Here is a 26914-nt window from a genome sequence, read left to right on the forward strand (position 1 = left end):
CTAAGTCTGAATTTCAAGGATGGTCATGCACATTTATAATGCATTTAATTCAGCTGAGTTTTACTCAAATCTAGCCCCTGGAATTTGCATTTGTCTAAGGATCCATGTTATTTAACCACTGCATCAATGGAGATTTGGTTTAAGGGTTTGAATGCTTCTCCCAGGAGAAGCAATTTTACATAATTGCATAAGAATGAACAAGGCTAGTGTTGGTCTGCACAGGCAAATCTACTTCCTTGGAGTCCACAGGTTCCAGCTTTGACTGTACATCTCTCATGCTGGAAAAGACTTTAAAAGTTCATCTCAGTTAAGTGAAGATTACTCCACTTTGACAAAGAATTTAAGAGACTACACTTTTGAAAGCATTCAGACAAAACAAAACACCACTGTTGCCTGCACATGTCTCCACCTAGCTAAATCTGCATGGCACTATCCACATATGGTGCAAATATTCTTTAGCTGATGAACAGGGTGGTCTGTTTTAGCCTTAGGTATGTTTCAGTCTGAATACTTTCTTTGTCCAACTGTAAGTTTCAGAAGTTTGTGATTTCTCTACAGCTCTAGTATGAAAAGTACCACAGCTTGTTAAAGCCTATTTGTGTAATAAACTGATTAAAATTAAATTTAAGCTTCTCTCCACTCCAGGTAATGTATTTTCAGCAAATACTGTGGAAGTTTAAATTAAATGCTATAAATAGCATACAGGTGCATGTGTGAGCATCTCAATGAAGACTGAAATCAATGCTAAGATTACAATAAAAACCACTGCTTCCAACTCAGTTCTGCTGCTTGATTCATGTCTGCCAACTTCAAGTTTAAACTCACTGTGGGACCTATAATGACAAAAGCAAGCAGGTTTCAGAGTAGCAGCCGTGTTAGTCTGTATCTGCAAAAAGAAAAGGAGTACTTGTGGCACCTTAGCGACTAACCAATTTGAGCATAAGCTTTTGTGAGCTACAGCTCAAGCTCATGCTCAAATAGCTTGAGCTGTAGCTCACAAAAGCTTAGGCTCAAATAAATTGGTTAGTCTAAGGTGCCACAAGTACTCCTTTTCTAAAAGGAAGCTAGTTCTTATTCCCTCTTATATACCAAATTCTTTATGTTCCAGTGCTAATTACCCTGTTCAGCCTCTATTAAGGTAGTAGGGTTGCCAGGTATCACCAAGGGGATAGTTTATCCTATCCTCCAACAATCTGAGACATACAAGAAGAGAATGTGACTTGCAACTGAGTTAATCTTTAGTTTGCAGGGCTGACAGACAATTTTTTCTGCTCTATTAACTGAGCACATCTGAAACATTGAACCCCCATAATGTTTGAGAGCAACTCCTGTTTGCCAAGTTTAGGAAAAATTTAATGAGTCCAGAACTGCATAATAAATTGACTAGCATTAAAGTCCAGTGCAAGTTAAATCATGCATTAGTTGGTTCTGTTGTACAGATGCTATCAGGTGTTTACAAATGCTAAAATATACCAGCTGCCAACTTACCCTTCCATCTATGGGACCTGCTGAACTGAATTTACCACATTTCCTGTCAGAGCACATGCAATGCAGATAATTTCTAAAGCCAACTTCAGCATAGATTACTTATTAGCAGCTACAGTTTGTGCCTTATCTACAGACCATGACTAGGAAGCAAGCAACAGGTGTATCACAGAAGACAGATTCCAGCATCAGTGCATGGATTTGATCAGTGGCCTGAGCCATCTTCTCTAGAGGTAAAAGCCATAGGAGTAGTCTGGAGACATCCCATCCAATATCATGGGCCATCATTCCATTTTAGGAGCACCTACCCAGGTTGGAGTCTCCCCTTTTAAAAAGTCCTCCATTTTATTCCATATCTGGTATAGTGTGATGGCAGCAGGGCTGGCTGCTCACTAGCAGCATCTGTTGATTCCTTATTCAGGCTTAACAAATCTGAAGGGTTTGTTGGCCTGCATTTATTGTACTTAAGAGCTTAGCTACGGTACAGTCCAGACAATTTAAACTGGATAAGGTGGATGGTTTGTATTCATTCACACTCTGCTAAAAGCTCTGAAGGACCCATATGTCCAGCCTCTTGAAGCATTAAGTGCTTTGTCTAACCTAATCTGTAGCAACTGAGAAGTTTATTCCACTGATTATTAGTTCAGAAGGAAGTGGGGCCAGAGAGGGAAGTGTGCTTAAAAAACCACACCACCCCCCTCTGACAAGGCACATGAAAGGGAAACTTATGTATGAGCTTCCCAAAATGCCTTGAAAGCCTAGGCATTCATTTGCTGTGCTAAGCCACTGTCTGTGCCAGTAGCTTTTAAGCAACTCTGGACCCTGCTCAGTGGTCTTAACAGGATCTCCCTCAGCTTGCATATTGTGTGCTTGGCACACTAAGTGAATAAGACATGGTAGCAGAGTTAGTGTAAAAGTTCATGAGAACTATCCTAGTTCAGGAGGCACATGTGCTCCTGTCTGTGGAATGGCAGATGTCTGCAGGTCATTAGCTTTAGTAATGCCTGTGTAACACTAATCTAGTTAAGACAGCACCAAGGTCAGGTTTGTCCACTACTATATACTAAAGGTTGGGGAGCGAACAGAAACAGGGGATTTAAGTTAGTATCTTCCCCTGTGCAAATAGCAGAATAGGCTAGACTATAAAAGCATTTAGAGGATAGGTTTATTGCAGCTGCCTGCCTTCAAGAAGCAAGGAGTCAATATCTTTATAAGCTAAAGTGGACATGGTCCATACCCAGATTTGTATATTGCAACAGACGCCCTGAAGCTTTGCTGTAAAGTAATGTGTACAAGCTATTCCAGTTCTAGAGATAAGTGTCTGCAGGCCATAAAGTAATGGCTTGTGCTGGCACTCCCTTGCTTACTTTCAAGCCATCATGTTATGATGTTTTAAGTTACTGTTCATTAAGATTTCATCAGCACAGAGCAACTATAGCTGTGATTTCCCCATTTCATCAACTTAACAGGTGTGATGGAGTTTCCTCTGCACCCAGTTATGATGCAGAGTTACAGAAGAGGAGCTGGCTAGACCATCAATTATCAGATAATGTAGGGCTCCAGAGTCTTCCCAAAAAGAAAAGGAGTACTTGTGGCACCTTACAGACTAACCAATTTGAGCATAAGCTTTTGTGACCTACAGCTCGTTTCATAAGATGCATACTGTGGAGAGTACACATCTTTTTATACACACAAACCATGAAAATATTTGTGTTTACCACTACAAAAGGTTCTTTCCCCCCACACATCCCACTCTCCTGCTGGTAATAGCATATCTAAAGTGATCACTCTCCTTACAATGTGTATGATAATCAAGTTGGGCCATTTCCAGCACAAATCCAGGTTCTCCCCACCACCCCCACAAACCCACTCTCCTGTTGGAAATAGCTTATCCTTGTGACCACCTTAAGACTACTAGTACCAGCCATATGGCATTTCATTTTAGATCTCTCTAGGTTTGGTCAAAGGGCAAGATGTGATATTTATCAAGATTGGCAATTGCCACTGCCTCTCCCTAGAAGAGGTTTAGTCTATAGCTAGCAGAGTTTGCAATTTATGAGGAGTTTGGCTTAGGATCAGGCACAGAAGGACTAAGTACAGAAATGCTGTGGTGATGGGAGTTTTGATCATGTCAACTGCTTCTCAAATGGCAGCACAACTCCATGAGCTCCCTGGCTTCTACCACTTTCTATGGGATAGCCAGCCATACAAAACCAAGTTCTGTGTGCTAGGTGCTACTTTCCCACAAGCCTATTCTCCCAAAGAAGTTACTTGAAGTAACTCAAGTTATTGATTTTTATCCTGAAGATAAGTGGTTGGTTTGATTTTGTACCTGTTTCCATCACTATCAGATTAGCTTGAGCCTGGTTTATAGCATGACAGTGCCCTTTAAAAATAGCCTTAGAAACACTAGCATTAGGTGTCCCTTTAGGAGTAGGCTACAAAGCAAGAGCAGCTGATTGAGTGTTCTGGTTAATCTGAAGTTGTCTGACTAGGGCTCTTAACATGGGTGCTAGAGTACAAACAGCAAGATACTACACCCTGTGCCATTCAAGGTATATCTACATTGCAATTAAAAAAAAACAGTGCTAGCCCACTTGGGCTTAGGCTAAAACGGATGTTTAATTGCATGGAAAATGTTTGAGCTCAGGCCAAAATGTTTGGCCTGAGCTCTAGGACCCTGTGAGGTGGACGGGTCCCATAATACAGGGTCTAGCCTGAGCCCAAGTGTCTACATCTCAATTAAATAGCCCCTTAGCCTGAGTTGGCAGGCAGAGACCACCACAGGGTTCTATCTGCAATGTAGACACACCCCTCAATGTATCCTGTCCCAGCTTCACTGGCAGTAGGTCAGCTTCTACCTTAGCTTAACTTTGAGGCTTTCAATTGGTCAAGTTAAATATTTCATATTTAAGTTGCTAATGTCAGTGCTCGTGCCATGCATACATGGCACAAAAGATCTTAAGATGGATTGATATTTGAACCGCAAATCACTGATTAGATGGTAATTTAACCCTTATCTACCTAACTCAGTATATATAAAAATGGGGTGTAAACATGTTTGTCACAAATTAGTAAAGAGGGTGGCTTCATTGTCAGCTATAGAAATAGCAGATAAAAGCCCGAAAGTTAAATAGTAAGTGTTCCCACTCCACCCAGGTTCAACAGAACAGCTTGAGGTTTTTTTACTGCAATATGAGAGCTGGAAGCTGTTCTGACAGTCTGTGGTAAACCACAGACACCCCACCCCATGCACATGCAGTCTGCAATAGTAGGCCACTGATCGGGTGTAACTGTTACATGTTAGAAGCGGCTTCCAAATATAGCTCAAAAGTTACAGCCCTAGATGAATTTGTTCTATTTGTTCACAGGAGGTGTATGCTGGAATGCAGCTTATCAGTGCATTCTTGGCACAACTGAGTCAGTTTATTCAATGACAAAGGGCATGACAGGAAGTGGTTTTTAGAAGTAATCCACCCATGGCAACAGGAGCTCTACTTGTCTGCTGTGTACTGGAAAAACAGACACAGCAGTAGAGGTCTAGAAACAGCTAGAGTGGTTAGCTCCTACAGATGGTCTAAATGGCACTTGTCTAATCAGCATGCAGCTGAAAGGCAGTTGGGAACATCCTTGGAGCAACAAAAACCACCACTGTTAGACATCAGAGCTGACTGCTTTAAGTGAACAAGCCATGTCCCCAGAAGCTGAGGGCTAAGAGCCAGCTGCTTTTGCTTCCTAGTTCTACTTCTAAAGGAAAGTGAAGAAATAGGTAGAGCTAATTACCTGGGATAGCCAGCTTGCCACCTACCTTCAGGTCACACAGGCTCTCAGTACAGAACTGGATTTACACTGCTTCCCTCAGAAGCTCCATGGTTCACTGAGAGTGCCATAACTATATGGAGACCTTTGTAGCCCATATGTGCACCAGGATCTCAGTTGTCAAGAGTTCCTTAAGGACTGCCATTCTGGGTGGTTAAACATTTATTTTTTACATAATTTTAAATACCATAACAATGTAAATTATGAATTGACAACCTGTATTAAGGCCTGAACTATAATCTATTAAAATTGTTTAAATTAAAACTCAAGCAGGATATATAAAATCCCAGCAGTAAAGTCCAACTGAGCTGGTGTAAGTCACTGGCTAAGCATGCGGAACCAGTCTGAAGTGTTACCATGAAGCCAGCCTTTGACAGCCCTAGCATAGATAGTTGTCATTTCTGATTATTCAAGTTTAATTGCTTCTTCATTCAAAGTAGAAGAACGAATTTTCCACTGCCAATCTAGGATTAGAAACTAGATGTCAGAATGAGAACTACTGGTTCTCAAATCTTGAAGGACACTAGTGACCAGAACTGTTTCTGGTCACTAGGTATAGTTTAGACTTAAAGCATTAAATGCAGGACATTACACAAGTTTAGAAGCCAGCATATTTAAGCTAAAACAACTAAACCCTGTTTGTGCAATGTAACAATGCCAGTCACCAACCCAGGCATCTTAATAGCAGTCATAGTGTAAGTTAAGAAGAATTCTTCCATCAACCTAGCTATGTTTATACCAGGCATTAGGCCAGCTTCACTAGCTCTCAGGGATGTAAATTTTATACCCTGGAGCAATGTAGCAAGGTGAACTTCAAACTCAAGTTTATACCCCCAGTTAGCAAAAAGTAGAACCAAGTTAAATCTTCTTAAAGAGGTTGAGTGCAAGTTAGTTTCCTGCTTTAATCACTCCAACCTGTTGCCACCTCCACTGAGCCATAAAGTTTTGCAGCAAAAGTTGTTTTAGCTTTGCAGTTCCTTGGGTAAGTAAGAAATGGTTCTTCAATTACTTCAGGTCATGAATTTACTGTTCATCACTAGCCCGGTTTGAATTTTAATCTAGTGCTCTATACAGAGATCAATTCCTTCTCATTAGGAGCTGTTGGATACTTATGCTTGGTCTAGACCAGGGGTTCTCAAACTGGAGGGCAGGACCCTTTAGCGGGTTGCAAGTTTATTACATGGGGTGTTGCAAGCTGTCAGCCTCCACCCCAAACCCTGCTTTGCCTCCAGCATTTATAATGGTGTTAATATATAAAAAGGTGTTTTTAATTTATATGGGGGTGCTCAGTGGCTTGCTATGTGAAAGGGGTCACAAGTAAACATTTGAGAGCCACTGGTCTAGACCAGTGGTGGCCAACCTGTGGCTCTTCAGAAGTTAACTCCACAGCTGGAGCTATAGGTGCCAACTTTCCAGTGTGCTGGGGTGCTCACTGCTCAAACCCTGGCTCTGCCCCAGGCCCTGCCCCCCACTTCACCCCTTTCCCTGAGCCTGCCATACACTTGCTCCTCCCTCCCCCCACCTGAGCCTCCTGCACACCACAAAACAGCTGATTAGGAGGTGCTGATCAGCAGGGCTGCTGGAGGGTGGGAGGTTGAGAACATTACTGTGGCTCTTTGGCCATGTACATGGGTAAATTCTGCCGCCTCCTCAGGCTGGCCACCCCTGGTCTAGACTACATGCTAGGTCACTTGGTGTGATTTTTCATACCCCTGAGTGACAGTTATACCAACCTTAACCCCCTGTGTAGGCAGCACTACATCAGTGGGAGAGCTTCTCCTAGTGACGTAGCTAATCTCTAGTGGAGCTGGAAAGAAGCCAATGGAAGAACTATCAGCTTAAAGAGCCTTCACCAGATGCAGTGCAGCTCCAAGTCTGTAGAGGAGGCCTGCCCATAGCAAATTCAGATCCTGCATGTACAGGAAAATTCTTGCTTCCTCTACCACCCCTAGAAGATTGAGGAGGAATATTCTTTAATCCCCTGGTGTCTTCAAAAGGATTTGATACAATACTGAACTGGGACTGCATCGTACCTTAAATCTTTCCTCAACTGCTACATTTTTACATGGAGACCCGAGAGCCCTGCAATAGGATTAGCAGCGTTTGATCCCCAAAAGGTAGTGTTATGGTGAGAAAGTCTCTGCATCAGCTTTGCACTAGTCTATACCTGCTGGGCTGTTCAAAAGGGGTCAGGGCTCCTCAGCAATGTTTAGTACAATACATTTTACCAAGTAAAATTTGTCTGCTAGTAAGCAGATATCTGCATTCCCAAAGCAAGTTAGGAGATTTAGAGACAGTGCTTGTGCACGTGAGACTACTGGAAGTCAATATTGGCATGTACAAATTGGCCAAGATGAACAATTCATGCATTTAAGTAACTAGCATGTTAGTCTTCATTATATACTGTATATGTACACTTTAATAGAGGTCAAATCAGAAATAGTGGTCAGAAGAGACCAATTCTCTGTATAAGAGTTCCTGCACTATAAGAGGAGATTCCTACATGTTGGGTAGATGTTGAAAAACTGCAACAATTCTCCAGGTCTAAATAGTTGACCTTGGTGTCAAAATTTAGAGTGCCATTAGGCTATGACAGCATTGCCCAGTCAGCTACTAGAAATCCTTCTGGACAATGTGGCAGATGCAAAAATCCCATTCAAGTATCCTAAGCCCTAGGGGTAATGCCAAGAGGTTTGTATGTAGATTTGAGGAATGCTCTTGCTTGTAAGAAGCCAGGAAGAGTAGAGAAGCGTCCTCTATTTTTTGCTTGTGAAGGAACCAAGTGTAGACATTATAGAAGTCCCCATATCAAATCCTAGCAATACAAGCAAGGCTTGAGAGAGAGAGAGAGAGACTTACTCTAGCACAGCTGTTAGTCTTGATTCGTAATACTAATCCTAGAGTTGCAGTTTTAAATGAGACAAGTTCTTAGTTGATGGCAACCATTAGACTTCACCTGAGAAGGAGCTGAAGCAAGACTTGCCTGCTGACCTAGTCTAAGCACTGTGTTACAAGATGACTGTAGTGAAAATTCACTGAGATCACATGCAAAGCACTATGTTTTGGAATAATCAATTGCACAAATTCAAAGTGGGAAATGACTGCCTAACTATGAAGAAAAGGTACAGCAGAAAAGGATCTGAGGAATAGAGTGGATCACACTAAAGCGGATCACACTAAATGTGTGAGTGTAATAGTGCTGCAAAAAAGCAAACATTCTGGGATGTATTAGCAGGAGTATTGTAAGCAAGATGCAAATAATTCTTCCACTGTATTTATCAGGCCTCAAAACTGGAGTACTGTGTCCTGCTCTGGGCACCACACTTTGTTAAAGATAGACATATTGGAGCAACAAAAAATTCAAGGTCTAGAAGATGTGACCTATGAGAAAAGATCAAAAGAATGGGATTTGTTTAGTCTGAAGAGAAGACTGAGGTAGGACATAAGTCTTCAAGTACATTAAAAGGTTGTTACAAGAAGGGTGACAAGTTGTTCCTATGTTTAGCTACCCCTACAGCTAGGAAGTTTTTCCTAACATCTAACCTAAGTCTCCCTTGCTGCAATTTAAGTCCATTACTATGTATCTGGTCTTCAGTAGTTGAGAACGCATTACCTAGGGAAGCTGGGCAATGTCATTGGATGTTTAAGAACAGGTTAGACAAGCCTGTCAGAGGCTATCTAGGTAATATTCAGTCTTGCTTCACAGCAGTGAACTGGACTAGATCTATCAAGGTCCCTTGCAGTCCAGCATTTCTATGACTAAATAGCCACTGTGTTTTAATTGGTTTCAGAGTAACAGCCGTGTTAGTCTGTATTCGCAAAAAGAAAAGGAGTACTTGTGGCACCTTAGAGACTAACCAATTTATTAGAGCATAAGCTTTCGTGAGCTACGGCTCACTTCCTCAGATTGACAGCCTTGTTCACTTAGTGACAAGAAACAGGTGCTTAACTAGCAACTCAATGCTACTAGATTTTCTATTGGTGCAAGATGTTTCCTTTAAACTTTATGTACATGAAAACTTTTCAGTGTCTTGATTCACTTCAGATTTGCAGGCTTAACAAAGTAATGGTGCCCTAAATGTGAACTCTCCTTTAAGAGATGGTCTTGTCACAGCTTTCAGCCTGAGGCCACTGCTCCCAGGAAAGCACTCCAAAACCCCATGGTCACAAGTAGAAGGAAAAAGAAGCTCAGCTCCTTCTATACTGGAAGACAGTAGTCCTCCAATCCAGTAAGCAAAGCTCATCTAGACAGCTCTTCTCCCCCATAAAAGATTTTAAACAACTTATAGCATAATGTAACATCCCACATTTGGCTTTGTACCATCAGATATTCTGTCCTGATGGAAGTCTAACCAGTTTTTATAGGAAGAGGATATGAAGTAGCAGGGACTCATCCCCACTTTCACCTACTGCATGGCTAGCTATGGGTATGCTTGAAGCCATAAAAGGAACATAAGCAGTTCTCTGTGGTCCCAGTTCCACCCCCCTCCCACCCTTGCTGTAGCCCATCCCTAGGAAATGGGATTGACACCACTCAGGAGACAAGCTGAGAAGTATTACTCTTCTCCTTGTGCCCAAGAGGAGTCTTTAAATCTGTTTCATTTTCTGGTTATCTTACTGGGAGTCATGGGTACAGCAAGTTTAACCCTGTAGACGCAATAGTCACTGACATTTATTCTATGTCTACTAGCACTGAACTCTAGCTGACCCATATCTGGTGTCTTCTGTCTGGAGTTCAATTGTACAAATCCACTGATTGTTCTGTTCAAGTACCTTAAAAGCAACTCAGATTTGAGGGCCCTGTTGTCAGTGCATAGATAGCACTTCTGTAAACCCACCATCTCACAAACTGAGAAGTCATGGGCAACCATACAGTGGGAAGCATTCCATGCATGGGACAAACATGTCCTCCAACACAAGTGCATGGCCACTTAGTTATGGCTAACAAAGACTCCATAATGCTACAAATACACAAGCTAATAATCAAATTTGAGTGTTCACTGTGTCTGCTTAGTTTATTTGTGGGCCAAGTAGCAGAGATTCTCCCTCCCACTGTTTGAGTTCCTTTGATCCCAGGCTAGCAGTGCACTTCAGAGTAGTTTCCATAGGGTGTGGAACCAGCTATGGTATACCTTTGTGAAGTCTATTTTGGATGGGAAAATAATTCAGAGACAAGCAATAGACACTAAAACATAAGTTTGAAATAAACAACTGAGGAGGAGCATCCAGACCAGGTGGACATACAAGACTGAGCAAATGGAGGTTGCCATTGACTGTCAGTTAACGGTGAGGACAGAGTTTTCTACAAGGAAAAGGATTGCACAGTAGCCTGTCTTTCAGAAGGGAACTTGTTGCCCAAGGGAGAGGATTACATGGACAGACTAAGCCAGGGTTTCTCAACCCATGGGGTGTGACCTAAAATTGGGTCACTGAAGTGTTTCAAAGGGTCCTGCCCCTCACTAATCCTGCAGTAGTAGCTCCCGCAGTTCTGGTCCCATGGGGCTGGTTGGGCTCAGCTGCCTGCTCCAGGTGCTGCACAGGGTCACAGTGCTGCTTGTGTTTGGTCCAGCTGCCCTTTGTTATGATGGGGAGCCAGCCAAGCCCAGTTGGAGTGAGTGGTACTGTGACTCCATGCAGCTCAACATGGGAAGCAGGGAACTGATCCCAGCCAGTTTTGTGGGACAGGAACCACCACTATGGCACACAGGGTGCTTGTTTAGTGTATATTCTATGTTGGGGGGAATGGCTCAAGCCCTAAAAAGTTGATAATCACTAGAGTAAGCCACCTTAAACTTTAGGAGGACCTTTCAGGTTAGGGTTGAAGTCTGGTGACAAGGCAATATGGGAAGCTTTTGCTACAAATTGCATATGTCAGTAGCTGTAGAGTACTTCAGTGTTAAAAACCAAATTGTATTGGCTTTGTTTCACCACGCCTGTGTCTTCACTGTAAAAAAACCCTCTTAAGTAAAATAAAGAGTCACTAAAATCTTAGAGGCCCCCTCCTTGAAGTTTACACTTTGAGGCAACTATGCCTCTCAGCTAAGTCTCCAGTAAGATTATGTACTGGGTTGGGGAATACATATTTCTTATCCTGTGATAGAGGCTCCTTTTTAAGCAGGGAGACAAAGCCTAAGTTTTAGTATATAAACTCCAGTCTGTTGGACAGTTTAGTGTGGTTACCATCACTAATCCTGGCAACTTGACACCAAGTTGATCAGTTTTAATGTAACCTGTTAAATGGAATTCACTTATGGAGTCTTCCTCTCCTAAACTTGTTCTGTCAGCATCTATTGCTGTGCTGCGAAGGCTTCCTACAGTCATTACTGACAAACCCAGTCCCAGCAGACTGGCCCATAAGACACTTTTGCTCAAGCTTTTGTTTGAATGCAGTTCTGGTCCCATAGATTAAATCTAATCAGCCTCTCACCAAGCCTTGAATGAAATCCCTCTCCTTGTCCCTGCTATGCAGCATTTTGTAATCGGCACCCAGCACAATTGCTTACATCTGCACAGTAAGCATCACTACATTTAGTAGCAGTTAATATTTTGGGCAGATTGTATCCTCCTGCAACTTTAGGATAAAATCATAAAGTTATCCAGTCAATACACCCTCAACCGCTACTCCAACAGGCTCTCATTTCTACCTCCAATACACACCAGAATGCACCCCAAACTCCAAAATTGCACTCTAAGCAAAACAAGTGACCTCATGCATTTGAGAAGGCAACACAGCCTTAGTGTTGCTGAGGTACAATGAATATTGAGCAACACAATTGCTGACATGTTTTAGGAGTTGTCTGGAAGACAAATGTCAGATACCCTCCTGATAATGTTTAGTCAGAAAGCTTTGGTAAAGTATCCTCAAACAGAGATCAGCTTGTAGCAGATATCACAGTAGTTTTCCTGAGTAGCTTGATCTGATTTCTGCAAGCTCAGTGCTTTAGATCTTAGCATTAGAGTTCTTTAGGAAGTCTATTTACATAGATCTGTGCTTGCAATTTAAGGCCAATATTTGCCCAAGTGCAGTTTTCACTTCAGTGCAACTAGTAGGTTGTCTGAGGTTTGACACTTATTGGAAGTAAAGTGACTTCAGTTAGTAGGTATTAGTTTGTTGGTTACCAATTTTCTAGAATAGACAACATTATGCTTCTGTCAGCTCAGTTGCTTTAGACCTCACGATGTCTGCTTGGAGTGTCCTTCTCTTCAGGTTTCAGAGTAGCAGCCGTGTTAGTCTGTATCCGCAAAAAGAAAAGGTGTACTTGTGGCACCTTAGAGACGAACCAATTTGAGCATAAGCTTTTGTGAGCTACAGCATGCATCTGATGAAGTGATCTACAGCTCACAAAAGCTTATGCTCAAATTGGTTCGTCTCCAAGGTGCCACAAGTAGGCCTTTTCTTCTCTTTAGGAGAGGGTATAGTCAAAGCTGCTCACTTCAGCTAGGGTAGAATGTTCAGCAGCACTTCTATACAAGTGAGGTCTGGCTTGAAGACTACTTTAAGGGGATGGACCATGAAGTTCAGGTAAAGAGATTGAGGGTCCACAGCCCAAGTTCATTTTCTGAACTTGTGCATATACTGCCTTGTCTCATCTGTTAAGAACATTAAGCTGTAGAACAGTTTGACAGCTCTGGGGACTTAAGGTCTTTATGTAACCTGCACAGGATGCTCTACATGGTAGAACCTTGCAGTATGGATTGTGTTGCTGCAGCACAGTGCTCCAATCAGTAAGGAGACATGAAAACTGAGCCTGCGCAAACTAGTCAGTTCACTGGAACATTGCTGCTCCAAGCTAGCATAGTTCAAGGGAGCGCCTATGGGCAAAAACAATATAGGTATAATATTGATAGGACAGGGATGACATTTACAAAAATGAAGGGAAGTAGCTTGCCTAGTTTTAGAGAAGGCCAGTAGCCAAAATAAACTGTTTGCAGTAAGGTTTCTTAACCCTCTGCCACTGGAAAGTAGGATGGAAAGATGATCTGTCAACAAGTGAAGTTCAAGCATCAGCTAGGTTTGCACAATTACCAGAAAGTCATGAGTGAATAATTAATGGCTTCTTTAATCATTTCCCCTACCTAGTAAGCTATGGTGCCAAATAAAAACTTATGTTTCCAATTAAAAATGCAACCAGGCATTAGACTTGAGTATTTTTCTATACTGTCTAGTAGTTTAGAATAAGGGCACTATACAACCCAGTTTTAACACTCAATTTTAGTTCTATTGACTTTCCTGTTAGAACAGTGAGCAACAGCATTGAGTCCAAATACTACATAAGTGCAAGGAGAGTTTGATATTTAGAAGTCAAGTTAGATTTTCTTGCTCCTTTGAGAGACAAAGGTATAGAAGCATTTTTTACCTTGTGCAAGATGCCTTATTCATCCTACTTCACCCACAGTTCACTGAAGCTAGAACATGGTGGGGGATTTTTAGATTAATCCCTCTTCAGCAGTATCATAGGCATATGAACTACTGGTTTCCAGATGTGTGTATTGTGACTAAGCCTGAACCGTTATCCATTTGGAAGTTACCCATTTCATAAGAGTATTACACTCTTGCTTGAAGGGTTATGTTTTAGTTGCATGCCAACAAATTGAGATCCTATGCAGATTTCATCAGTATAATCTACATATTAGACCATGAACTCGCACTTCATAATGTAGTCACTCAAGTATGATGCTAATTAAAGCAAGCTGTATAATTTTTACAGAGTCACCAAATGTGTATGCTAGCTCCCATGTAATTAATCTTTCTTTCCTTTGTCTTATCATTGTGTTCCTTGTTATGGAGTTCATTACTCTCATGAGTCTTATTGACAAGAAGGTTTCCTATAAAAGTCATGCACAACTATGAAGCCTTTAAATAAACAAGCACATTGTTCAAAAAAAAAAAAAAAAGTCTAGTCTAATCTACCATGCCATAGCTAGCAACATGAAATTTTCCAATGTTCATTTGCAACTTAAGATAGAAGTATCACTACCAGACAATAGTGAATTAAGACTTCAAAGTTTGTTCAGTTGAGGAATTTATGTTGGTCAAAGTGTCAGCCTGATATTTTAGATTATCTGGTTTGATTACTTTTGAAGCAACATTGTCAATTTACAAAAAGAAAAGGAGTACTTGTGGCACCTTAGAGACTAACCAATTTATTTGAGCATGAGCTTTTGTGAGCTACAGCTCACTTCATCAGCTGTAGCTCACGAAAGCTCATGCTCAAATAAATAGGTTAGTCTCTAAGGTGCCACAAGTACTCCTTTTCTTTTTGCGAATACAGACTAACACGGCTGTTACTCTGAAAATTGCCAATTTAGTGAGCTTGAGACCTGTCAGACTCAAGACCTTGTCTTCACTAGGGAAGAAAGCAGAGTTAAAATCCTAGAGAAGACAAGGCAGTTGCTTTCATGTGACAAAGCCATTAACAACCACTAACTCATCTGAAAGCAAATGGTGGTTTTCTTTAGGATCTTAATTCATTAGAACTTGCATTTAAGTCACCTTTGTTCCTAGTGAAGGATCACCCTGCCCAAGCATTGCTTGTTAACTCTACAGCAGCTAAACACCAAGTATAGCTCCTAAGAGGTTTAAGAAAAATGTGCTTTATGCCACATTTGAAAGATTCCAGCTATGCCCCCAGAAAGAACTACTGGGGATTTCAGAAGATTAAGGTCTATAATGAGGGGGAGTGTGGTCAACCACAGCAACTTCCACCTATTCCTCCTTCATAATAAGCTTCACTGAGAGGAGTTCCCTTCTCTTTGGGATCGGCTTAATGGAGACAAATAAGGTTTCTTCCCTCACCCTGCCCCTCCAGCCCTTCCCTCTTTCCAAACTCTTCCCTGCCCCCATTCAGGCAGACCACCAAACAGAAGTCCTCTACCCATAGTTCACAAGGGTAAGAGACCTCTCTTTCAAGAGCTGAGCAGCTGATAAAACTTAACCTTCTGATCATTGGTCGGTCAACTCCCACCCCTCTAGTCTCCAGAGGTCATCCTGGCAGTTACAGGCCAGTAAGCTTAATTTCAGAAGCAGGCAAACTGATTGAAACTATAAAGAACAGAATCAGACATACAGCTGAGCACCATTTGTCAGGTAAGCACAGTTTTTGTAAAGAGAAATCATGCCTTGCCTATCAGAATTCTTTGAGAGTCAATACACAGACAAGGGTGATCCAGTAGATCTAGTGTCAAAGGCTTTCCAGAAAGTCTACGATCAAGGTCCCTCAAAGACTCTTAAGCCAGCTAAGCAAACATAGGATAAGAGGGAAGGTCCTCTCATGGATCAGTAACTGGTTGAAAGTCACAAAACAAAGGATAGGAATAAATGATCGTTTTTCAGACTAGGAAGACATAAATAGAAAGGTTCCCCAGATATCTGTACTGGGACCAGTATTGTTGAATATATAAGCGATTTGCAAAAACGGTATAACAATGAAGTGAGTAATTTTGTAAGTCCAAAGCAGACTGCAAAGTTACAATGGATCTCAAAACTGGGTGTCTGGACAATAAAATGGCAGATAAAATTCAATGTTGATAAATGCAAAGTAATGCATATTGGAAAATATCAACATACAAAATGATCTGGATCCAAGTTACCTGTTACCACCCAGAAAAGATCTTGGCGTCACTGTGGATAGGTCTCTGAAAATGTATGCTCAATGTGTAGTCAAAAAAGCTAACAATGTTAGGAAAGGGGCAGAGAAAATAGTGCTACCACATAAACCTATTTATGTTCACATCCTGAATACTACATATCCCATGTTCTGGTCACCCCACCTCAAAAAGATTAGAATTGGAAGAAGTACAGAGAAGGGCAATAAAAATGCTTTAGGGTATGGAACAGATTCCATATCAGGAAAAATTTTAAAAAATTGGACTTCAGTTTGGAGAAAGAGAGAGGGAATAGGAAGAGGTCTATTAAACCATGAACGGTGTGGAGAACTTGAATAAGGCAGTGTTATTTACACCTTCACAGAACAAGAACCAGGAGTCACCCAATTAAATAAATAGGCAGAAAGTTTAACACAAAAGGAAGTACTTCTCCACATAGTCAACTTTCGGAACTCCTTGCCAGGGGATGTTGTGAAGACCAAACACTATAACCATTCAAAACAAATCAGATAATTTCATGAAGGATAGGTTCATCAATGGCTATTAGCCAAGACGGTCAGGGATGCAACCCCATGCTCTGGGAGTCCCTAGCCTCAGATTGCCAGAAGCAGATAGTGGATGGATCACTTGATTGCTTCCCCCCTCCCCCCCCCATTCCCTCTGAAGCACCCGATATTGGCCACTGATGGAAGACGGCACACTGGGCTAGATGGACCACTGGTCTGACCCCATATGGCCACTCTTGGGTTGAGCTGCAAGGAAACCATTAGGCACTCCATGCCCACAACCATGTCATCTGGAGAGTGACCACTGGCTAAGGCCTAATCAACTTTGGCATCTGGAGCATCCATCAAGTCCTTGAGACGAGGGGGGAGTATGTCCGAGGCTGTTCAATATAACACCTTAGTGTTAAGGCCACACAACTCCAAGTCTTGAGCAACACTGCCTATCCAGGCACCCTTTGTTATAGAGGTGAGCATAACATCCAAATTATAGTCCCAACCCAAGAACAGCTAGCTGTTCCTTTGCTAGCATTTGCCTTCACTTCAAAAGGGCCAGAGGTCTGCTCTGTAGTTTTGCCAGTTAATACTGTCTATAGCAAGCCAATGAAAGATCAGTGATGGCCTTAGCTTGTTTTCAATGGAATCAGCAGTGGGACCTTCATTAACAGCATAACCCCTGCAAAGCACTCAAATCACAGCAGCTGAGAGAGTGCCTCTACCTGCAGGGACAGATGCAGCACAGCAAATCCTGTCTTCCTGAAGAAGGCAGACAGTCTTCACTTTCCCTATGGGTAGGAATAGGCCTAGCCATCCTCTGGCCAGGCCGGAGCCCTTGGGGTAGGCAAAGTTGGGGTTTAAGTCTCAGGGAGTCACATAAGGCAGCACAACTGTGCCAGAGCACCCTGGGATTTAGCCAGAACTCCCCCACACCAAGAGCCACAGCACAGATTTGTTAGAGACCCTGGTAAAGGCCCCCTGCCTTGGTAGCTGCCTCTAGTCAGCACTAGGAAAAAGCAGCCAGATGAGCTGGTTTGGCAAGCACCAGCCGAGCCCCACACACCTGCCTTGGGAGTGTCAGCTCGGCTCCTCCTTGGGGGCCCGCCCAGCCACCGGGGACAGGCTCCACCACACCCCAGCGCGGGCTCCCGACCCAGAGGGAGCCCTTCCCCTGCCCAGGGTCACCGCCAACACCGGGCAGCCCAGGAAGGAGGGCGCGGACGCGCCCTTCCCCACCCCCGCCGGGGGAGCAGTGCAGGCTCCTGCGGGCAGCGGGAGCCTGGCCGAGGGTCACTGGCCGGGGGGCGGCCACAGCCCGGCGGTCACACGACCGCCCTGGCGCCACGGCCCTAGCCCGCAGCAGGAGCCAGCGAGCGGCCCGAGAGCCGCGCCAGAGGTGCGGGCCGCCCGGCTAGGGCGAGCGACACACCCCACGCCCGGGGTGGGCGAGCCCCCTGGCCGACCCGCCGTCCCAGCCCGCGGTCGCCCGGCTTGCTCCCTCCCCCGGCCGGCCGGCCGGACTCACCGATGGAGACCAGCTTGATGCTCTCCCGCTCCAGGAACTCGAGCGCCACCGAGACGTTCTCCAGCTGCATCTGGCGGAAGGTGGGGCGCTGGTGGTACTTGCGGTACATGCGCTTCTGGCTCAGCACCTCCAGCAGCGCGATGAGCCGCAGCCCGTCGCTCAGGTCGCTCTGCAGGTTGCCGATGCGCTTGTTCACGCAGCGGAGGTGCTCGTTGCACCAGCGGGTGAACGTGTTCTGCTGGATGCGCTTCCAGGGCGCGTCCTCCGCCAGGTCCTTCTCGGTCACCGGCATGTCCGCCTGCTGCTCCGCCTCGCTGCGGCCCGCGGGCGGCGGCTGCTCTAGCCGGCGAAACTGCAGGGTCTGGCTCCGCGGGCTGCCGCCGCCGCTGCTCCAGCCTCTGCCGCGAGCCCCCTGGCCCCGCGCCTGCGTGCTGCTCATGCTGGGGCGGCCGCCCCGCCCCGCCCCGCCCTCTGCGGGGGATGAGCGAGCAGGCTCCGCCCGGGCGCGCTCCCGCCTCCTGGGCGGCGGCGAGCTCAGTGCTGAGGGCCCGCCGACAAACCTGCGGGCAAAGGGGCAGCGGCGTTAGCAATCCCCCCCCAGGAAGGGTCCGGGCTCCCCCTCCCCTATACCGAGGCCCCGCCTGTACGTACTCCGAGCTGGATGAGGCACCTGCCTGCTCCCCGGGCTTTAAATACTGTCCGGGGCTTGGGCCCCGGAGGGAGGAGCAGCAGGCGGCCAGAGGTGAGCACAGCTGTGCCGAGGTCAGAGAACCCAAGCTGTGAGTGCAGCCCCTTGTCATATCATTAGGAATCGGGGGTCGTCAACGCCTCCTACCTCGCCCTCGCCCTCGCCGGATCTTTGTCCCCTTCGGCTGCGTGAAGAACGTCTGCTGCTTCGTTACCATCTAGCACTGAGATGAGAGACCTTCTGGTGCCAAATCTCCTAACTAGCGAGGAGGGAAACGCCCTCACTTTGCATTATTACTTTACTGCATTGTTCTATAAACTCAGCCCCTCCAGGGGTGGTGCAGGATTTTGTGATCTAAAGAGGCGTGGGAAAAGGTTGGGTGTGTAGCTAAACTAGTGGGGATAGCTTGCAAACACTTTGATATTTGCAAAAAGAAAAGGAGGACTTGTGGCACCTTAGAGACTAATCCGATGAAGTGAGCTGTAGCTCACGAAAGCTTATGCTCAAATAAATTGGTTAGTCTCTAAGGTGCCACAAGTCCTCCTTTTGTTTTTGCGAATACAGACTAACACGGCTGCTACTCTGAAACTTTGATATACGGTTATACAGGGCCAAGATTGGCGTGGAGGCCCATGTGGTTAAGACCCCTGGGGACTTACCCATTCTATTCCTCAGTTTCCCCATGCATTAAATGAGGATAACAGTGCTGTACATCCCGGGAGTGTTGTTGGCCTTCATTTGTTAGGGCTGGTCTACATGTGGTTTTTGTACCAGATTTTTTCAGTGTAACCGTCTAATAGTGTGGATGCACTTATGCTGGTGTAAACCAAATAAAGACTGTTAAATTGGTACAAGCACAGTGTGTAGATGAGCTTTTGATGTTTGTAAAGTGCTTGGTGATCTTTGCATGAGAAGCAGTAAATAAAAACAAAGTAGCATATAGGTGCAAGTTTTGATTACTTGTCTTATATTCTTAAAAACAGTGACATTCTTTGTTATAAAATGTGGTAAAATAACCTCGCCATTAAAATCCAGTAGATGTAATGTAAGGAGTACAATACCTTTGTGTACATCCCAATTGCTGTTTCATTATTTTTAAGGGAGTGTCAGTGCTCATAACAGCAACAATAGCTTATAGAACTGATTCTGCAATGAGCTCCGTGCATGTGGGTGCACATGTCCATCTGCACAGAACAAGATGCAGGATGCAGATTCCAAATCATGCACACTGAGGATTTGCCACAATTTCAGCCTTTGGCGGCCATCCCTCATATAGCTGTGCCTTTGCAAAACCCCTAGTGTAGACAGGTTTAAGTGCTGCAAACCATCATTTGCAATAATGCAGTTTACTCCAGTTTCAAGCATGGGTAAGCTCCGCAGGTCAAAATAGAGGCTTTAGCTGTCCACAATAGCGTTTTGTAGCATTGCAGCCATACTAGGGCTGGCCGCCACTGGTGGTCATCTAGGCAAATCCCCAATGCAGACAAGGCCTCCAACTTTAAACTCTTTGGAGCTGAGATTTGTTTTCTTATATGTCTGTAAAATGCTATGTACCCCAATGGTGCTATTTAAAGGATAGGAGTTCTAACTTGGGGCAGGGACCGGCTCCTTTATTATGTTTTTACACCGTGTAGCATAGTGGGGTCCCGATCTCAGCTGGGACCTCCCAGAGCTACTGTAATAAAAATAATCATTAATAAATAACTTTACACCTCCAGTGTCAGTAATACTCAGTACATTCAGAAATAATGATTGAAACCTTAATTTGTGAAATCCCTATAACTAATCCTGAATCAGATCATGAATTCCTTCCCCAATAGGCAAATTTCAAACCCTAATAAACAAACTCTGAACCTTAATATAAATATTCAAACTGGATAAAACCAAATCTAATCCCCATAAAGAAAAAAATGTGTAAATACCATACATTTTTAAGTGGCATATTAAAAGCCTGGCAGACAGGGCAGATGGTTTTGTGGTTAATACACAAGGGTGGGACTCAAAAGACCAACTTTCAATTCCTGCATCTGCCACAGACTTCCTGTGTGATCATGGACGAGTCATGTAGGCCCTAATCTCGCAAACACGCACTGGTGTTTACGTCAATGAGACTGTTCATGTAGTTTAGTTAAAGCTAAGCAGGCTCGGGGCCTTAATGTCACAAGAGGTATGTCTACACAGCACTTAAACACACGTGGCTGCCTTGTGTCAGCTGACTCAGACTCATGGGGCTCGGGCTATGGGGCTATAAACCTGCAGTGTAGACGTCTGAGTCTGTTGACCCTGGATATCTACACTGCAGTTTTATAGTCCCACAGCCCAAGCCTGAGTTAGCTGACATGGGTCAGTCACAGGTGTTCAACTGCAGGGTAGACATACCCTTATATCTCAGGTTTCAGAGTAGCGGCCGTGTTAGTCTGTATTCGCAAAAAGAAAAGAAGTACTTGTGGCACCTTAGAGACTAACAAATTTATTTGAGCATAAGCTTTCGTGAGCTACAGCTCACTTCATCAGATGCATTCAGGGGATCACCTTAGAGACTAACAAATTTATTTGAGCATAAGCTTTCGTGAGCTACAGCTCACTTCATCGGATGCATTCAGGGGATCCCCTGAATGCATCCGATGAAGTGAGCTGTAGCTCACGAAAGCTTATGCTCAAATAAATTTGTTAGTCTCTAAGGTGCCACAAGTACTCCTTTCCTTGTATCTCAGTTTCTCCATATGTAAAATGGATATGATGATAATTGATGGTACTTTCTTCCTCCCTAGCCTCTTGGTCTATCTTATCTATTTGGACTGTAAACTCTTTACAAGAGGGACTGTGTCCTACTATGTGATTATACAGTGCTTAGCACAATGGAGGCCTGATCTTCATTTGTTACTTCTAGGTGCTACCAGACAACTACTAATATTAATAATTGTTAAAAGGACATCTACGATAACACTGTGTTTTTAGAAACACCAAACAGGGCTTGAGCTCTCACCCATTTATTCTGACTAATGTATTGGCGTACCACTCCCTTCCACAAAAGTACAACTTGTGATTTGTTTCTGACTCATTTGATGACAATAAAGAATCAATAGGACTACCTTATTTGGAGTTGTCACATCATAATTTCCCCCAGTTTAGTGGTATTTTTCACTGCAAATATGTGACATTAAAGGGTATAGTCAGCTTTCTATATAAGCCTTCTCCCCTAATTAAAAACCCTTATCTATCAAGTATAGTAGTTTGATAAGAACAGCCCTGATCCTGCAAATATATACACATGTACTCAACTTTACTAACAGTAGTAGTTCCACTGATTTCAAATTGAGTACATCTATACGTGTTTGCAGCATCGGGCCCATTGTTAATATGTTTTATAAGTATATCAACACACTATTTTCTTTAAAACACAAACTCATACCTGTTACATGACTCTGACTTTGAAGATGCTAGAATGTGTCATAGGAAACAAATCTATTAAAACATCATAAATATAATTTTATAAAACTGTCCTGCCTTCTGGACATAAAATTAAATACCAATTAAATACCAATTATTAAATTATTTACCAATTCTCAATTATTTCTTTAAAAGTTTTTTAATGACAAGACCTTTATTATAATGAAGTGCAAGGGTATTCTGGATTATCTATAGAGAAATCTAAAGGTTTTTTTTCAAACAATATCATTTCTCTGATGTAAACATATCTGCTAGGAAATAGAATTAGACCACCCAAAACAAAGATAAAAGTGATATTAACTAATATTTGAACCCAATTCTTTTTGGTAAGAGAGTAGCAAACAGTTTAAAACAGATCTAGATAACAGGTAATCAATATGTAACAAAAATTAAAATGAACTGAGTTCAATGAGTCATATTTTATGGTCTACCACCTATTTCCTTTTTTTAAAAAATATGATTGGCTCAAACACTGACTAAGCACTGAGTAAGAATGTTCAGCTCTAGCCTAATATTTACTTAGGCCCAGCTCCTCTGAGCTATTCAGATGCCTAATTCCCACTGAAATCAATGGGAGTTAAACACCTAAATGCCTTTGAGGCTCTGGGCCTTCATGTTTTAAGTGAAAAACTAAACAGTGGGAGAACTATGCCAAACGGTAGTTTGCATGCCCATGTTACCCATGTGCCATGGGCACAAGTTGGTATAGCACAGAACAATATGTGATAGAAGCTATGAGGTGGGCCTGTTTCAAAGGCTACTCTGCACTTCATCGTATGATTTGTATTCCTAATTGTGTATCGACCTTAGCACAGGTTGGGGGAGGTTTTCCCTTTGCCATATAGCAACCCTTTCAACAGCAGGATTTATCAATTGTTTATAACATTTTAACTTCAGCAGTTTTTGCTGTAGTCCTGCTCAAAAAAGTATGGTGTCAAAAGTTACAATGGAAAAAAATGTTATATTTTTCATTCTTCTGTAACTTAAAAATTGTGAAAGGCATTTTGCTCAAACTTTCCAAAAAAGTTCACCTTTAGCACAGAAAATGTCAACCCAAAAGATGAGTGTTTCATAACATTTTGAGCATGTGCAAACAGGGGATTTTAATTAAAACTGTTTTGCATTTTATACATCTTTCCCTTACTTCTCTATCCTCTATATTATTGCAAGTATATTAATGTTTGCATTGAAGAAATACCTTACCTATATATTTGTACTAGTAAATGTGTGTTTATATGACTATATACATATACACATAAATATTGCAACACAATAGTCAAGAGTAGATCCTGTTTCTTTTATTTGTTCTACTTGGCAATTATTGAGTTACAATGTTTCCTCACCAGCCCTTCTATTGCACAATTACACATCTATGTAGAGGGGAGAACTTCATCACTATTATTTTCTCCTTCAGTAGTTTTTTTCCATAATTTTTTATCACTGTTTGTTTATAATAGTTCAATGAAAGCCTGAAAATGAAATGTGCTCCTTTATTTTAAAAACAGTGTTCTTCTGTTGCAGTATACACATTGGTTTGTTATTATGGGACTGCTCAGAGTATTTTGGATCAGAGGTGCTATAACAACACATGAAATGTAATGTATTATAATTCTGGGCTACTGACATTTAATTTATGTGTTAAAAAACAACACTGAATTATGTTTTGAAATAAAATGTGACATACCAGTTTTCAGACTGACATGGAATTACTTTGCAACTAGGAATTACAAAACCAAAAAGGTACAAGAAACTTTGGGTCTGCCAGTCTTGACAATGGGTCTGACCCCCCGTGACCTTTGTGGGAGTTTTGCCTAAAGTTCCACTGATAGAAAATAGCCTCATCACAAATTATATATGATATACATAGCTTGGTGCTAAACATGTCACAGAAACAAAGTGTCCTTAAATGTTAATACTGTACTGAACTGGCTAATACCTATGCCATTGCCATCTGGTTGATGGAATCAGAAGTGCTGAAATGTATGTCAGAGAACCTGTACTGCTATTCATTAACTGACATTTTCTCTTGGCTCCTTTGGAAGAGGATGGATTCTTGGAGCAGGAGGATCTGAGTTCTGTCTCTCCTGCTGGAGCTCTGTGTATATGTAGAGGAACGTATTTCTTTTCTGTGTATATGTAGAGGAACGTATTTCTGCTATTTCTTTGTATATCTCATCACAGAAAGAAAATGTAAATGTAAAAGAACTCTCTAGTGTAAGAATGTATCTCCTCTCAGTAGCAATATGCTGGGAAAAGCCAATGATATTCTACTTTATCCTTTAGAAAATCCTCTTTCAAATCCAAATCAGACAAAATGGAAATAATGCTTCACACCCCAAACTACAGGAGTACAACTTGCTTCTGAATCCCTAGTTCTCACTCATGACAAAAGCATTAAGCTACTAAAATGAAGTGCTACTTAAGAGTTCTAGCTGAAAATTACATCTTGGAGATATGTGTTGATTAGTATTGGGGTCAAATTAGGGATTGAGGTATCATGCAAAGATTGCTGTATATAGTCTTCCATTCCCCACAGAATCCCTTAAATTACCGCCAAATTACAAGGCATATGCCTTCTAGAAAGAATTGTCCAACTAGAACTCAGCAAAAGGACTTTATGTTACATACTTGTGCTTGTTTTTTTCTGAAGACTCGTGTTAGGGATAGGGAAAGCAGCTCTCAACTCTCCTTGTTTCTTTAAGGAGTGGTCTTTTTAAACTTCATTTCCATCAGAGGGAGGGTGTGGAAAAGACACTGTTGCTAGCATTCATTGATATTATTAAACTGAAAGCACATGATTGTGGGTGACTAATGCAGTCTAAGTTTTGCTTCATAATAACCAACTTTATCATAGCTTCATGTGATTGTGTTCTTGGATCACTCAGAATCATATATTGCTTATGAAATAGATCCCAGACATCTTGGATACAGTGCATACTTTCATTACAAAACTTTTTTGCATTCAATAGTAACTGATTGCCTTGATTTTAGGAGAGGAAAGAATGAAAATATCAAACGTTAATTGATCATATGCAGAGTTTTGGGAAAGTGGGTGTCACTATAGCTAAATATAGTGGACTTTGTTTCAGTTGGTGGAAAGATTGCTCTCTGTTTTTTGACACAGTTGCAATACCACTTGCCCGCTATTCTTTGTATATCACATCACAGGCAGAAAATGTAAATGTAAAAGATCTCTCTAGTATTAACTCATATAGGGAGTGATTAACTAGTCTGAATAGGAGTACATGTGATATGGCTAGGTACATACATTCTTTAACTAGGGTGTATCTCCTCTCAGTAGCAATATGCTGTGAAAAGCCAACAATATTCTTTCAAACACAACATACCATGAGGGTTTCATACCTCCGTGTAGTAGAGCTGTGGATCTCAACCTTTCCAGACTAGTGTACCCCTTTCAGGAGTCTGGTTTGTCTTGCGTACCCCAAGTCTCACCTCACTTAAAAATTATTTGCTTATAAAATCAGACATAACAATACAAACGTGCCACAGCACAGTTACTGAGAAATTGCTTACATTCTCATTTTGTCTGTATGAAATTTTAGTTTGTACTGACTTCACTAGTGCTTTTTGTGTAACCTGTTATAAAACAAGGCCAATATCTTGATGAGTTGATGTACCCCCCGGAAGACCTCTGCGTACCCCCGGGGTACACGTACACCTAGTTGAGAACCACTATTGTAGAGGCTTGGGAATTGTCAGGACAATGACTCTGAAACAAAGCGAAAAGGGACAAGGATTGTGGGACCCAGCTCTCTTTGGAAAATTAGCAGTGGATTTAAAATATTTATAAGACTTCAGCATGTACTAGGCTTATACAAACACAGTACTGTGTTGTATGATACAACCAAAATACATGTACAACAAATGCCACAAAATAAAATTTAGTATTTAACACAGTCAAAGCACTACATAAACTGTGATGAAGTGGCCCTTAAGCATCCACTACCACAACTTCCGATGAAGTGAGCTGTAGCTTATGCTCAAATAAATTGGTTAGTCTCTAAGGTGCCACAAGTACTCCTTTTCTTTTTGCAAATACAGACTAACACGGCTGTTACTCTGAAACCTACCACAACTTTGTACTCACAGGTCACTATGATTCACCTGTGCCCTGTACCAACTGAAGCAAAAGGAAAGACAGCTAATTGGCATTGAATCTGATTGATTGCATCATAAAGGACTTTTGAGATATTTTATGCAGTGGCTAGACAGAAGGCAAAGGAGTTCTTTGCCTCTAGCCTCTGCAAGAGCTGCTGCAAAACTTTGAGCAGATTTGTTTTGAGTTGCAGACAGTCTGGTTAATCCAACTTCTTTGCCTTCTGTGACCATTACCCAGTGTCAGGCTGAGACAGCAGCATGGGTGGGAGTGATGTGGTTGAGACAGGCAATCCAGATAAGATGGAGGTGATATCTGTAGTTTGGAAGAAACAACCAGAAGCTATTGTGGAGATTGTGGTGGCCCTTGGTACTTACATTCATAATTTGGGAGCAGCCCAGTTAGACCAACATCTGTTTTCAGATGATCAAGTAGCAGCTGTGGCCAGTGTGGTTTTTTTCATCTATTCTTGGTCAGAAGAGTACAGCCTTTCCTTTCATATGCAGAGGTCTTGCTCTCTCCATCCTTGCCTTTGTCACTTCAAGATTAGCCTACTGCAATGTGGATCTACATCTTACATGTATCCAGGAGCTGAAATTAGCAAAGAATGTAGCTGCCCATTTGCAGAGCAGAATGTTTTGCTGTGAACCTGTGTTGCTGTTATTGCTCTGGTATCTGCACTGGTTCCGGATAGTCTTTCAGATGGAATTTAAGGGGTTTGTTTA

At 42.5% G+C, this 26914-nt stretch overlaps 1 protein-coding gene across 5 annotated transcripts in view; it reads right to left on the reverse strand.

Annotated features, from left to right (window-relative positions):
- FLNB (filamin B) overlaps positions 1 to 18395 on the reverse strand; it is a 113038-nt gene extending 94643 nt beyond the window's left edge. For all 5 annotated transcript variants that reach the window (XM_073351444.1, XM_073351443.1, XM_073351441.1 and 2 more), the window contains exon 1: positions 17935 to 18395. In XM_073351444.1, the coding sequence (XP_073207545.1) occupies positions 17935 to 18373 (439 nt within the window). In that variant the 5' untranslated portion in view covers positions 18374 to 18395. The remainder of the gene's footprint in view (positions 1 to 17934) is intronic.
- Between the last annotated feature and the right edge of the window lie 8519 nt (positions 18396 to 26914).

This window comes from Lepidochelys kempii, chromosome 7 (genome assembly GCF_965140265.1).
Source record: "Lepidochelys kempii isolate rLepKem1 chromosome 7, rLepKem1.hap2, whole genome shotgun sequence".
Taxonomy (NCBI): Eukaryota; Metazoa; Chordata; order Testudines; family Cheloniidae; genus Lepidochelys; species Lepidochelys kempii.